Consider the following 15,571-nt stretch of genomic DNA (forward strand, 5'->3'; position numbering starts at 1 on the left):
ACATGGAGAAGCAGCATTTAGCTGTTATGCTGCAAACAAATGGAACAAACTGCCAGTGGAGATTAAACTTTCCCCAAATGTAGACATTTTTAAATCCAGGTTAAAAACATTTCTTTTCTCATGCAACCATGCATGAAATCTGCACGGTAACTTTTTTTAACTTATCTTGCTTTTAATCATTTTAATGTAATTTATTATTTTATTGTGATTATGTGTTGATGCCTTTTACTATTTCTAAATATCTGTAATGTCTTTGTTTTATGTAAAGCACTTTGAATTGTCCTGTACATGAAATGTGCTGTACTAATAAACTGCCTTGCCTTGCCTTTACGGGAAGCCAGTGAAGTTGTTGTAAGATGGGGATGATGTGGTGAGTAGAAGGGGTCCGTGTAATGATGTGTGTTGCAGAGTTTTGGAGGAGCTGCAGTTTCTGGAGGGATTTATTGGGGAGACCAAAGAGAAGAGAGTTGCAATAGTCAATCCGGGAAGTAACAAGATTTGGACGAGGATGGCAGTGGTGTGGGGGGTGAGAGAGGGACGGAGACGAGAAATGTTTCTCAAGAGAAAATATGCAGACCGGGTGATACTGTTAATGTGGGAGTGAAAGGAAAGAGTGCTGTCGTGGACGACGCCCAGACTCTTTACCTGAGGGAAGGGAAGGACAGGTGAGTTGTTTATGGAAATGGGAAGACTGTTGGATTTGGAGAGAGTGGGGGGCGTGGCTACCAGGAGGACTTCTGTTCTAGAACTGTTGAGTTTGAGGAAGTTGGATGAAAACCAAGAGTGAATTTCTTGTAGACAGGTGGTGAGGGAGGTTGGTGGAAGTGAAGACGATGGTTTGGTAGAGAGGTAGAGCTGGGTGTCTGAAATAAAAATTAATATTGCGTCTGTGAAAGATGTAACCAAGTGGAACAATGTAGATAATGAAAAGGAGGGGCCCCAGGACTGAGCCCTGGGGCACACCAGCAGAGACAGGAAAGAGTTTCAATTATGGGATTTCAGTTGAATGAATTGGCTACGTGCACAATATGGCGCCTGGTTACGTTCTGACGTCAAGTGTGCGGGCGAGTACTTCCGGTTAGGTAGTTTGACAGCAACAGCGAACAACCAGCGACTTTCACTCTTTCATTCTATCGTTCGTGTTTAACATACTGTCCACCATGAGTATGCTAACAGTCCAAGAAAGGCGACTTGTTTTTCAAAGAGTTAGAACGTCAGGTCTCCATTGTTGTGTACCTTTTTGCACAGAATCTTCGGGTTATAACAAAGTAATAAGTTTTCATTCATTCCCGGTTGATCCTGTAATATGAGCTGAGTGGCTGAGGAAGATCTGGAGGGACAACTTCAGCCCTACCAAAAACAATCAGGTTTGTTGTAGGCATTTTAATGCCACAGATTTTATCGTGACTGCTGGAGGGTCGAGACGGCTACAGAAGGGAGCAATACCTGTTCTCTTCAGATGGAATGGGTATCAGCTACCTGCACCCAGACCCAGTGTTTGGGAACGGAGTCCACAGCCCAAGAGCCCCATTCCGGATTCTTGTTCTGAAGTGGAGATGGAAACTGAGGTATTTTCAGTCGACCATGATTACTGTGTGGCTCCAGAGACGGGGGCGAGAGCGTCTAAGTTGGCCGATGAGAACGAAGCTTTGCTTCAGAAAATAGCGGAGCTACAACATCAGGTGGAGATGCTACAGCAGCGATTTGGGTTAGAGCGTCTCTCAGGTTCGGATGAGGACATTCGTTTCTACACCAGATTTGCATCCTACCAGCATTTCCTCGCATTTTGGAAATTGGTGGAGCCTGCTGTGAAAAGCAAGATGGTGAGGATTACTAGCGCTAAGACTGCGTCCGCCAGCAGAAGCACAGTCTCTCACCCAACAGTATGTATGACATTATTCATGATCCTCTTTTTAAGGAAACGTAGATCTCTTCACATTTGTGAGGACTGTTGTTGTTGCTAATAGTAATAATAATATGGATAAAAAGGAACATGAAATATGATCTATGTTTCTTTTGCCAGAAACTAACAAAAATATGTTAAGGGGTTAAAATTAACTAATCAGTCATGATCCATTTTAATTAAATGAAAAATTAGGGTGGGTGTTGGTTTCTCATCAACTTCTCATAACTGGAATTGTACCCCACAGGCCTGTAGTGGAGGTGAGATAAAGTTATTTCAGATTTAACATCATGAACTTGAACATAAAATTCACATGTAATAATTTTGGGGTATACAGACTTTAAAAATAAAACAAACACACTCCAAAGTACATAAGAAAATACACAATTTAATAATCAAACAGTGCACATAAAACCCACTGGACATTTTATAGAGTTGCAGTGTAACTATGTACATCTGGATGAATTCACTATGTGATTGATTAAAAAAAAAAAAAAAAAAAAAAAAACACAGCCAAAAGATTTAATTTCTTTTCAAAGAACTGTGAAACAGAACAATAAAACATCAATGCTGGTTTACATGCCATTTTTAACTAAGTTTAAGTTTAGATTCAGTTCATGTTTTCTGATTGACCCTGAGCTAACCAAATGAGTCATTTTAAAGAGGATTAACCCAAGAAAAAGTAAAAAAAGAAACAGTCTCCCTTCTCCCTTATAACCTTTGCCACCTCAGCATCCCTATGGATACGCTGTACAACAGGGGTGCCCAAGTCCGGTCCTCGAGATCTACCATCCTGCAACTTTTAGATGCAACCCTTCTCCAACACACCTGAATCAAATGACTGGCTCGTTAGCAGGCCTCTGCAGAGCTGAATGACATGCAGATGACATCTGATTCAAGTGTGTGGAGAAGGGTTGCATCTAAAAGTTGCAGGATGGTACAGCAAGTGACATGAACTGGAGATGCTGCTGATGACTACACACAAAGTGACAGGTAGATGGCTCCAGCTTATAGCCATCTAAGGGCAGAGGTGGTGGAGAGGGGGCATCTGGGTGGCGAACTAGCACTCGGCTACTGGGCACAGGGTGCTGGTAAGAGATGGGGCTACCATACTGTACAGGGCCAAACACAGAATCCACCAGCGGAACATCCTTGTTTATATCCATGGTGGTGATCAGTGGCACGATGTCTGCAGCAAAATCCTTGTATGCCTCAGCCACTTCTAAGACATCTGGATCTGGCAGGTCCCCACGAACTGCTTTGTATCGCTTACTCCTATGAAAAAGTTATATTATTATCATTAGGACTTGATGAGAATAAAGAGTAATGAACAACAATTACAGTGAGAAACAGACGGAAAAAGAAAGAAAATAAAACAAAGAATCTGACAAATACATCAGGATACATTACCTCACACCATCAGCAACTGTGTACTGTCTGGTTTTTGGTTTGGTAGAAAGTACCGTCATCTCACCAACTCTGCCTGGTTTTACACCCTATTAAGCACAAAAAAGAATATTTAAACAATTATTAAAACGTAATAACTGGGATTTTTCCCTCACAGGGCTGTAGTAAATGCTGCAGTTAACATACTGGGTTAAACTGTGTGGAATTCATCAAGATTTAACATATGTATACCCAATAATACTCTTATAAATAATTTTTAGTACCATTGGGATTGTTATAAAAACACTGGACCATAACCTCCACCATCATCAAATATGTTTTGGACATTTTCATAGTTTACCCACCTCTCTTAATACAACCATAACTGAATAATAATTTCCAGTCCTTTGTTGTTCACTATATACAAAGTAAAAAGTTACAAAGTTCACTTTGAATTATGTGTAATGATTAATAATTGTTACACTGATTTTATTAACAATATCAGTTGTTAGCAAGGTTACTAAACTGGAAATTTTTATATTTCAACAGAAACTTCCACCCATTGATGAGCTGCTGCTTTTCCTGATGCATCTCTCAGTGGGGTTACAACCCAGGGACCTTGCTGACAGGTTTAATATTCATCGCAGCACTGCCAGTCGAATTGTGTCCACTTGGACACAATTCCTGTACTGTCTGCTTGGAAGCAAGCGCCTGTGGCTCCCACCGGAAGTAGTGAAAGCTCATCTGCCACCTGAGTTTGCCGCTTTCTCCGACACACAGGTGGTACTTGATTGCACAGAGATCTTCTGCCAGACACCATCCTCTCTCCTTCTGCAGAGTGAAGTCTTCTCCACCTATAAGTCTCAATCCACATTCAAGGCAATGATTGGTATGGCACCCCATGGTGCCATTACCTTTGTGTCTGGACTATATGCTGGATCCATGAGCGATCGTGAAATCTTCAAGCTTTCAGGTATCACAAAGCTGCTGCTGCCAGACATGGCAATCATGGTGGACAAAGGTTTTGTTGTTGACAACATTGCTCCCTGCAAAGTGTACCGGGAAAATGTCAGGCAGACGCAGTCAATTGCATGTCTGAGAGTGCATGTGGAGAGGTGCATCAGGAGAGTGAAAGAAAACAAACTGTTCGACAAGGTGATACCACTGTCTGTGTGTGGGAACATTGAGGAGTTGTTCAGTGTCACCTGCTTCCTGGTCAATTACCAGAATGGACCGCTAGTTAAGGCGTGGGCAGCTGGAGAGTGAATGTTGTTGTTGATGTGGAAGTAATGGTGTTATGCTCTTCAAAACATTACAATTTAATAAATCTGTAAAATTTTATGCATGTTATTAAGTTCTTACCATAGTTCTTGGTTTGTGCCAGCGCTGTGCAGTTTCTGTGCAGCTCAGCATAGGCGGCACTGCCTTCAGATTTAGTGTGGAGTAAAGTGCCGTTTGGAAAAGAAGAGCAACGTTGTGATTGCAGAGTGCTTTCCCAGCAACACAACTGCACTCGGCCACAGCTATGGTAACAGGTGTGCTGTTTTCAAATGTAATCTATGAATTAAAACAAAAATGACTTCAATATGACATTGTCAATGTCATTATATCACAGATATAAAAGAACACCAAAAGAGAGAAGATGAGAGCAGGCTTTGTGTCCAAGCAAATAGTAGTGTGGACAGTACAGACATTTTATATCTATCTATGTCTATATCTTTATATATAGATAAAGATATACACATACACACACACACACACACACACACACACACACACACATATATATATATATATATATATATATATATATATATATATATGTATTTATGGTGTGTGCATATATACTGTAAATATGCCGCTCTCACTGATCCCTTTAATGGTTTTCTTATTTTACAATAGTTTCTACAACAATACTGAACATTGAACAGATTCCTGTAGCCTAGAACCAGGGTACAAAATCAGCTCTTACCTCTCACTGACCGATGTACCCCAACACGGCCACTTAAACTTGTGCTCCAAAGAACAGAAGCAGAAAAAAAAAAAACAACACTTTCTGGGGTGCGTATGAAAGCTACGTTTGGTGGTATATAACATTGTTTAGTGCATACCACTAGCTCTAGCTACATAAACACCACAGGTCCTGGCTTGAACCGATGGATTGAACATGTTTTAATCCTCCCTACTCTGAGGTCGTGAGGCTTTTCATGCTTCCTCATAGACCTGTGGCAGATAGCCCTGACGCTCACTCTCCCTGCTGGATCTTTGTTTGAAACTGTGTAGAAGAAATTACAATCATTAACATTATGATAAAAAAAAAAAACTGTAATCGTAAATATTTCTAACACTGTATGGTGGCTAGATAATCCAGCTTAAACAACAGTTAAAAGGGTTCGGGAATAAATAACATGTATTTGAAGTACCAAATATAGGAAAACGATGCTAGCTGACTACATTAGCTACCCCACGGCCGTGTTATAAATTTATAACGTACCTTCGTAGTTGTCGATATAGGATGAAATGTACATTTTGTATCCTTTCTCGCGTTTACTCTTAGGGGCAGAGCTCCCAGTTTGGACCAGTCGATGAACGTCAGTTATAGATATCTTCGGGAGATCTTGGAGGCACCTTGTGTAAAAGCTCGCCATTTTGCTAGCTAGTGCCAGACCGGAAGTTTACAAGCGCACACTCGGGACCGGAAGTAGGACGTTCCATCGAGCCGTGCACAGAGCCAATTGTGTGCAGCCAGAAAGGTAAGAAGTGAACCAGGTGAGGGGGATGTGGGTGATGCCGATGGATGACAGTCTGTCAAGGAGAATGCTGTGAGAGATGGTGTTGAATGCTGTGGTGAGGTGAAGAAGGATGAGAATGGATAGTAAACCTGAATCTGAAGCTATGAGAAGGTTGTTGGAGATTTTGAGGAGTGCTGTTTCAGTACTGTGAAGGGGACGGAAACCGGATTTAAACTGCTCAAAAACATTGTTGGTGATAAGATAGTTATGAAGTTAATAAAGAACATTAAAAGTCTTTATTTCTATAATTTATGTATTAATTTATTATGTATTATTTATTGATAAATGACCCGTTATTATTTACATCAGCTTATTTTGGTACAAAGTGAAGTCAATCTGTAAAAGCAGATGTTGCTTAACCTGGTTTAATAAAACCTTCTTCATCATCATCGCAGTAATACTAAGAAACAAATCAGGCCCGGAGCGGCGGCGCTCCGTCTCACCTCCTTGCAGCGGGAGTTGAAGGCCTCCTCCAGCTTCCTGCGGGTTTCTGGGACGAAGCATTTCTTCATGGTGGGGAAGTAATGAGGGTATTTCAGGGTGATCTTCAGCTTGTCTCCATCCTTCTCCAGAGAGCTCAGGAAGTCGTCGGGCAGGCCACCTGAAACAGAAGCAGGTCCGACCTGTTAAACCCGGGCCAGATGACTTGTGTTGGTGTGTGTTCAGGCTGTGCATGCTGCTTGAGTTCGGAAGGCGTGACGCTCACCGAGCTCGTCTCTGCTGAAGGACAGAGTGGTGGTGTCCTCGTTCAGGTTCTTGTTGAAGTCGATGCACAGGTTGCTCAGCTTCTTCTTGATGTTCTTGATCTCCTGTTGCAGCAGAGGGAAGATGGAGAGAAGTCCGATCAGACCAACTTCTGAGAAGGAGGGAAGGGTCATGTGACCTCTGTTAACATAAATCACAGCATCATCACAAACACAGTGGGTGCGCTCTATTAACTGCCTAGGCGAGCACACAGCTAGCCGGGCAGACAATCAACCGGATGACCTGCTCATATCTGAAGCCATGTTTGGAAACGTTGGAACAAACAAATCATTCATTCATTATCTTGACAGCTTAGTCCATTACAGGTCGCAGGTGAGCTGGAGCCTATCCCAGCATTTTAACAGGTGAGAGGCATGTACACCTGGACAGGTCACCAGTCTGTCGCAGGGCCAACACAGATAGACAAACAACCATTCACATGCACACTCTCTCTTAGGGAGAATTTAGAATAACCGATTAACCTAACATGCATGTCTTTGGACGGTGGGAGGAAGCCGGAGAACTCGCATACACGGGGAGAACATGCAAACTCCACACAGAAAGGCCACCACCCCCAGGTTCAAACTTCCCCCAGCCGAGACTCAAACCGGTGACCTTCTTGCTGTGAGGCTGCGGCGCTAACCACCACACCACCGTGCAGCCCACACACAAACAAATCAGTATTTGAAAAAGTTCCAACTTCATAAATAATGCCGATGTGTGGTGTTTAAGTTCAGTAGAAATCTACCAACTTAAATCATCCCTAAAACTCTTCCTGTAGATATTCTGATTCTGTACAGCATAGCCACAACCCGGTCCACCAGCTTTATCCTGCAGTCTTCATATGTTCAGAAACCTCCAACAAACACTGTTGAATTCTGCAGACCGCAGCTGTTAACAGGTGCATAACAACTTTTTAATCAAGTTCTATTAATTTAATCGAAAACTTTGCTCTGAAAGATCCATGCCTTCTTTGTTTTGGTAAAGCCTCCTTCTACTGGCAAAGCATGACAAACCCCTCCCCCCTTGCTCGTCATCACTCCTCCCCGAGTAGAGATGGGACGTTCATGAACGAATCGATTCTTTTGAACGACTCTTTTAAATGAACGGTGGGAACCGATTCACAGCTGTGAGCCGTTCATTTGTGAACCATTTTTTTATATACAAGTGTATATACAAAATTTTCTAATTTTTTCAAATCAAATCAAACTTTATTTATAAAGCGCTTTTCATGCCATAGGCAACACAAAGTTCTTTACATGATTAAAAACATAAGAATAAAAACACTCAATGAAATCTTTTACACAGTCACATGCACACACATATACACACACACGCCAAGCCCAATCCCCCCACCCCCCTTCCAGCTAAAATGACTGAATGAATAAATAAATTAATAAATAAGTAAATAAGAAGTAGTACGGTTGAGTAAAATGAAAATAAAATAAATAACATTTGTCACATCATAGAAGTCTGATGTCCAACACGCTCCATTCATGTGAAGCATCTGTGGGCAGAGAGAATTGTTTGGAAACAAATGCTGTGAGTTCTATCCAAAACATTTACTAGAATTTGCACTGACTGCTCAGGTTTATCCTTTTTTATCTATATTTTTCCTATAATTTTTTAATTTTATATAATAAATTTTATATAGGTACATATTTTGATTGTTTGTCATTCTTATATATTGTGAAGTTTGTAAGATATTGTGAGAACGAGCCAGTCTTTTGAATGGCTCTTTGAAAGGAATGGCTCCTCAAGATCCGGCTCCCTTCAAAGAGCCATAAATCCCATCTTTATCCCCGAGTCATTGCCTGGCTGACTGAAAAGGAGCAGACCCAGTCTAATCCAGCTGATCTCACGAGATGATTCATGAGCGAGAAGATGATCCCCTTCGTTAGGTCATCAGAGTTTAAAAAGTTCACAGGAAGTTGGGCTTTTACAGACTGCGTCTGGATCCCTGGCTCTGTAGAACTGGTTTCTACACAATCACTGTTTAAGTTGTAGGATTTGGAGGATTTTTCGACCAGTTCAGGTTACAGAACAGTCAAACCTGTTTTAAACTTCTTACAAGTTTTTTCCTCTAAACAGCCCATCTGTGATGGAGAACTGGGACAAAGTTCACATGCTCACTTACTACGCACACACACGCACCACACGCACCACACTCACATACACCACTACAGATGCACCTCCCCGTTGATTCACTGCCTGGGTTGTCCCCCCCCCCCACTCCCGGGCGGCGGGTTGATTGGACACGCTTAGCTGCGTCCGCACTTTGCTGTGATGGGAGACCCCTCTCCCCCCCGCTAAGTGTTTCTGATGTTGTTAATGTCTGAGTTATGTGCTTTATGTACCGAGGAGTGTTTTTTTTGTATCTCAATTAGGCCCAGTGTGGAGATTCCTTTTTTTATTCTCGCCAGCCACATCTTATTCCCCTAATGTTACCTTTCTCCTATATCTAAGACAAAGGAGCGCTGTAGAAACGGCTGCTGCCTCAGTATGCCTGATCCTGTTTGTGTTATATGTTGTTATTGTCTAGTCTTGGACGGGTTGTACTGGAAACACAAATTTCCCTGAGGAATTTCCAAAGGGATTAATAAAGTATTTCTGATTTCTGAGTGTATGACAGACCACCTCAGACCCCACCCACCCAAACTCCACTTCACTCCCATCATATCTGAGCTCTGAAACCTCTCACTCTGGAGGTGAGTGGTCTCTTTAAGCTGAAATCAACCCAGTTCACACAGCAGGAGCATCTTTAGTGCCTATTTGGATCAATATGCAGCCAACAAAACACAGACTGGATCAGAACTTTAAGGGGGTCTGTCTGAACCCAGCTGCGGGTGGAACAGACAGAAAGATGATGATCCAGGTTTTCAAGGCTGCTCTTGGTTCCTGCTTTAGATTTAGTTTCAGTTCGACTGAATGAGGTCGCTGCTGCAGCCCGACCCATTAAGTCCAGAACCCAGAACTTCTCATATTCTACAGTGCTTCCAGCAGGTTTCTGAGCAAGATGTGGAGTCTGACAGCAGCAGGTTTGTTATGAGAGGGAAGCAGCGTCACCTCCTGGGTCTGTTTGGGCAGGTGGAGGCCGTTCCTCTTCCCCAGTTTGATCAGTCGCTCCATGTATCGCTTCGCCTCCAGACTCAGGCTTTCAGCTTCGCTCTTCTTCTGCAAGAGGAAACACAAACACAGCTTCAGAAAGGACACAACACACAGGGACTCCATCAAATCCTACTTCTTTCACTTTGTCTGCATCTAGTTGAAGCCAGTCTGGCTGCTGTTTGTGGACTGACAGGGAAAACAAGGGTCTTCTGAAACCACCCTGTGTTCAGTCTGGTCTGACACCTTGCTCCATAACCAACTCCAACTGGTGACTTTGTCTAGCAGTTTATTTTCTCCGTTTTCTGCAATTTTCCTTTGGTCAGTTAACGCACCATGTCACCTGTGGTCAAGCCTGTCTACAGTCTGGAGGTTTTCCAGAGCTAAATTTTCTCACTCCCTTATAAATACGCATTTGTATGCTTGTTTTTTTTTGTAGCAGCTAAGAGGGGACAACAGGCTGAAACTGGATCCATGACCTGACATCTGTTTTCATTTCTTTCCATCCAAACACATTTGGTCTGATGCACTTTTACAATTGGGACCAACTTTGAACATTTATAAAGGTTTAGGACCAAAATCTGTTGCAATAAGAAGGATATTCAGGAATTTTGAACCAAGACCTCCATCAGGAACTTAGAGTTCTTTAGTTTTTGGGTTTCCTGTGCCCCTGCAGTATGGCTCGGTAATGGTTCAGGTTTTCTACAGATGAACCTGCAGCTAAACTTCAGGCTAACATCAAACTTTGATTCTGTAATGGAGCAGCTTCGGTTAAGGTGAAGAAAACCTTTCAGATCAGCAGCACCACCTCCATCTGGAGGTCTTCTGTAAAATGTTCCATCCTCAGGCTTCCTGTGGATCAGCTCCAGCTCCTCTAATCAGACTTCTTCAGCAGCAACTGGACGTCTGATGGCACTTATGGCTGATTGTCTCTCTGCTGATTGGTGGAAACATTGTGACATCAGCTCACCTCCAGAGCAACGATCCTCTGGTAGACGTCCTCCCTCATGCTCATCTCCACGTCGAACTCGGACAAACGCTTGTCGGCCTCAGTGCTCGCCGCTCGGACCTCCTTACAGGGAGAGACATGCTGCGGGAAGTCCAACATGTTCCTCTGGACTGAGACAGAGATCCATTTATTGATCAACTGATGCAAGACATAACACCAAATCAATACTTTCACAACTTTGCTCGATTGTGGTGTTGTCTATTTACGTGATGCCAGAGCAAACTTTGTTTAACCATGACAAAAGGAAAGACCCTAGTGGTTACAGAGGTGGACTTGGGGCAGGTGGACTGAGGTCCAAGTCATCCGACAACCAAACCACTGCTCCACAACTGATTCACACCGCTTTCTGGAACCATTTTGGGCTGATCTCTGGAACCATTCCAGGTCGATTTCTGGAACCATTTCAGGCCGATTTTTGGAACCATTCCAGGTTGATTTCTGGAACCATTTCAGGCCAAATTTTTGAAGATTTAAAGCAAAATTCTGGAAACATTTCAGGCCGATTCTTAGAACATTTCTCTCAAATGTAAGTCGCTTTGGATAAAAGTGTCTGCTAAATGACTGTAGAATAGCACAGTAGATTAGAATAGAACATTTTAGGCCGATTTCTACAATTCTGGATTTCTTCTTTCATTTCCAAGTGGCAGCTCTCTCAAACATCTGTGAGTCACATAGTCTGGTGGAGTCACACCAACATGGGCTAGTTTGAAGGGTTTTGGTTGGGTTCTGTAGGTTGTAGGGGTATCCTGATTTCTTCTGCAGCACCAGCTTCAGCGTTGAACTTGTCAGGTTTGCAGTTAACAAAGCAGCAGCTGGTTCAGCGTTTTTTTTTCTACAAACTGCTGATCAGTCTTTACATCACATACTGCTGATTCAGCCACAACGCCGCTACACAATGAACGAGCAACTCCCCAGAACTCCTGGTTTCACCTCTTTACATTCATGTTCATCATCAGTCTGCAGAGAAAACTATGACCATCCGCTCCACCAAGTTGCTTCAACTTTGTCTGATTTAAGTCTAGACTGCTTTAGTCTCTGAAAACAACAACTCTGATTCACTAAAAACTATTGTTTAGCATTTACATTACTTTCTTTCTCAAAAAAAAAAAAAAAGTATCCTGGTCTGCTGTGTCATCCTTGGAAACTCCGCAGCATTCCCAATAAATCTCGACATTCAGGTGTGTGAATCAGTGCATGACCCAGCCAACTGTGAGGAGCAGGTTTATTTTCATATTAACATACAACACACACTTTTCTTTATCTGTTCACGTCACTGCAGTTTACAAAGTTCAGTTTTAAACCTTTAATAAATCTGCTTGGTCACAGCAGCTGAAACAGATAAAACATCCTCCTGCAGGATGTCCAGACAACCCAAACAAACTTATGTTTCTGCAAACATCACCTAGAAACCGTTGTTCTCCATCTGGCTGGTTCAATGTCTGCTCTGGACCTCTTTCAGCATCTGAAGCAGCTTGTTTTTTCTGCTTCTCAGGTCAAGTTGGGCAGCATCTTGCTGGTACATTTATAAAACTTTTTGGGCTCGCAGGGTCATTCATGAACCATAGCAGAGACAAATATTAAACTTCTCATTTCTAAGATGCATCTTGATCCAAATGACTGTACTGGTGCACTGACACGTAATCCAAACTTTACAGCCTAAAAAACCCTGAATCATTGTTATTCAGTGATTTTCCAACTGCAGTGGAGCAATAAATAATCTTAAATAAATGAATAGATAATAAAACTACCACTTAAGTAAATAAAGAAAGCAAACTGAATTAAGACTTCATGGTGAAGCAAATATTTGTGAGAGAGTTGATTCTTACACATCTTTGTTATTGATGCATTAAAGGAGTGATGGTTTAAATCAAAGCTGAGAAATTCCTGCGGGAACCTTCTAAAGAAATTAATAAAGTTGTCTGAAATCTGACATGAGCAAGTTCAGGTAGTGATGATGTGTTGGGATGAAGTAACAACAGCATGAGGCTCTACTTCTAACCACAGGCAGATGAAGCCCATGTTTCTGTGATATCAGACTCATTCTGTCAGAGGAGCCACAAACCTGACGATTAACAAGACAGTAATAACCAGAATTGCTCATTAGTGTGATTGGAGTTTGCACTGAGGATGGGACCACGGTCACCTGTGTACAGCATCCTCATTATGTTTCATTTATCTTACTATTCCTGCATCGTTCTCTACTGACCAGTGTACTCCACCTCCACGTCAGCGAGAGCTTTCAGTGTGTTCTCGAAGCTGACGCTCTCCAGGTCCAGGGCCCCGACCCGGTCGTACACCTTCTTGGTGTTGGTGATGAGCTCTTCTGAGAGCTGCTGGATCTGCCCAGGATTCAGGTCCCAGCGCAGCCGGTTCTCGGAGCAGACCGGCACCGGACTGCCAAACACCACCTCACCTAGAACGACAGGACAGGAACAAAGAAAGTAGTAAGTATGACGGACACTGCAGGCCAATGCTCAGGTCTGGGAAAGAAATTATTTTCCTCTTAAATCTCAGAATAAAATTTTACTTTGATCTTCTTTTATCTTCATAGGGTGAAGAACATGTGAAACATTAAAAATCTGCTCGTTTTATTGAACAGCTGACCCACGCTTGTTCCATCATCCTTAACTGTTGTAATGAAACTTTTTACACTGTCGACAGTTTTGTTTATTATATAATTTAATAGCAAAATAATATTAATATAATCAGTTTTGCCAAAGATTTCTGGGTGCATCGCTTATTTATTTATTTATTTTTAGAGTTTGCTAATAAAAACGGGTAAGATTCCATAGGGAGTCTTTAAAGATCCAATTTTAGCTTCGTTATTAGCCAATATGCAGCAAACACCTGCAGATGGAACGAAATCCCATCTGCAAACAAATTATTCTCCGTTATCACATCACTTTTCCTCCTTATATCCTCAACTGACGTCCATACATCTACACATTGTCCTGAAGAATTTAAATCAGCTGGCTCTGGGGTTAGCATGCTAAGTTACTGTTCGCTCCAGCACACAATCGGAGCTAATGCTGCTAATGAAGCTAATGCGGCTAAAGTAGCTAATGCTGCCAATGAAGCTAATGCTGCGAGATCCCGCAGATTTGGAGGTAAACCGTTTCTGTCGCACCCAAAACGTCCCGTTTAGACTCACCTGTCGGCCCCATGGTTCACAGACTGGATAAAAGTCGGTTCGGTCCTTGCGGTTCACTGACAGGTGGCTCCGTGGATCAGGATTCAAGAGAAACACAGCACTTCCGCTCACACTTTTCAAAATAAAACCCGAACTCCAATAACGATAACTTACTAAAACAAACAGCCCCATTCCCCCACCCCAACACACACACACACACACACACACAAAACAAACAAACAAAATAATTCAAGCATGAAAATAAAACAAATACATAAAACAAAAATGAAAAAGCAAATTAAAATATAATAGGTTAATAAAGTAATTATCCAATTAATTGTAAAATTTACTGAAATATGAATAAAATTATTATTAATATTATTAATATTATTATTATTGAATAATAGATATTATGTATATGTAAAGTAGTCTCATTCATCTCTCACAATAATTTAAATAGGAGGAAAACATTAGTAGAATATTTTTTTATAAAACGTAACTGTTAACTCTTGTGTCTGAATGACATAAAGCAGTGACAGACATACAAAAAATGTCAGTTATTTTACTCACAAGGGTTAATTTTACAGAACTTTAATGGCTCAGTGATTCAGTTTCACACGTCCTCTGGGCCTGTATGCTAACAACTCCTTTATATACTTCCATGAAAACAGGAAATAGGGCAGCGCGGCTCAGTGGGTAGAGCAGTCGTCTTGTAGCTTAAGGATTGCCAGTTCGATCCTCGACCTACCGTGGTGTCCCTGAGCAAGACACCAAACCCTTAATTGCTCCTGATGGGTCGTGGTTGAGCACCTTGGCAGCTTCCGCCATCAATGTGTGAATGTGATGAATAATGTAAAGCGCTTTGGGTATCATTCAAGGTACAGAAAAGGGCTATATAAATACGGACCTTTTACTGTTCCAACAGCTGATTTATTGATTTTTTTTTTTAAAAACATAAACATAAATCAGTATCTGAGACAGAACCAGAGTTGGTCCAGTTCTCATGATCTTAAGATGATTTTTTTTTTTTTTTTGTACTATTATTCATTTTCGTCTTAAGCCTCTTACAGAAGCTTTCTCGTCCTTTCTTTCAGTAGACTTCAGAAATAGTTCTCCAGGGTGCTTGAAGGGACTTTCTGGAACAATTCATCCCCTCCTTCAGACCTGGGATCTGTTCTAGAAAGCGGGTCATGTTGAAACTCTGAGTATGTTAACCCTGACTTGGAGAAAACTTGGGTTTTCTATTCCAGAAAGCAAGTAAGTTGCCCCAAGCTGCCCGACATTGGGATGTATGTGCCAATGTGATTCGTGAGATTTAGAAGCATTGGTAAACAATGATTTACATAAGGTGGATGTTTCCCAGCGTTGTCCTGGGTCTTCCCCGGGGCCTCGTTCTGGTGGGATGGTTTTGGGCCCCAGAAACTTCACCAGGGAGGCGTCCAGGAGGGATCCTAACCAGATGCCCGAGCCACCTCATCTGGCTCCTCTCGATGTAGAGGAGC

The 15,571-nt window shown here is 42.0% G+C and overlaps 1 protein-coding gene across 1 annotated transcript in view; it reads right to left on the bottom strand.

Annotated features, from left to right (window-relative positions):
* thop1 (thimet oligopeptidase 1) overlaps nucleotides 1–14,214 on the bottom strand; it is a 37,722-nt gene extending 23,508 nt beyond the window's left edge. Inside the window, exons 1-6 of the mRNA XM_042005918.1 lie at nucleotides 14,091–14,214; nucleotides 13,146–13,352; nucleotides 10,901–11,049; nucleotides 9,892–9,999; nucleotides 6,788–6,890; nucleotides 6,525–6,682 (exon numbers count right to left, since the gene is read on the bottom strand). Coding sequence (XP_041861852.1) covers nucleotides 6,525–6,682; nucleotides 6,788–6,890; nucleotides 9,892–9,999; nucleotides 10,901–11,049; nucleotides 13,146–13,352; nucleotides 14,091–14,103 — 738 coding nt within the window. The 5' untranslated portion in view covers nucleotides 14,104–14,214. The remainder of the gene's footprint in view (nucleotides 1–6,524; nucleotides 6,683–6,787; nucleotides 6,891–9,891; nucleotides 10,000–10,900; nucleotides 11,050–13,145; nucleotides 13,353–14,090) is intronic.
* Between the last annotated feature and the right edge of the window lie 1,357 nt (nucleotides 14,215–15,571).

The sequence above is a fragment of the Melanotaenia boesemani genome, chromosome 14 (assembly GCF_017639745.1).
Source record: "Melanotaenia boesemani isolate fMelBoe1 chromosome 14, fMelBoe1.pri, whole genome shotgun sequence".
NCBI classification, from domain to species: Eukaryota; Metazoa; Chordata; class Actinopteri; order Atheriniformes; family Melanotaeniidae; genus Melanotaenia; species Melanotaenia boesemani.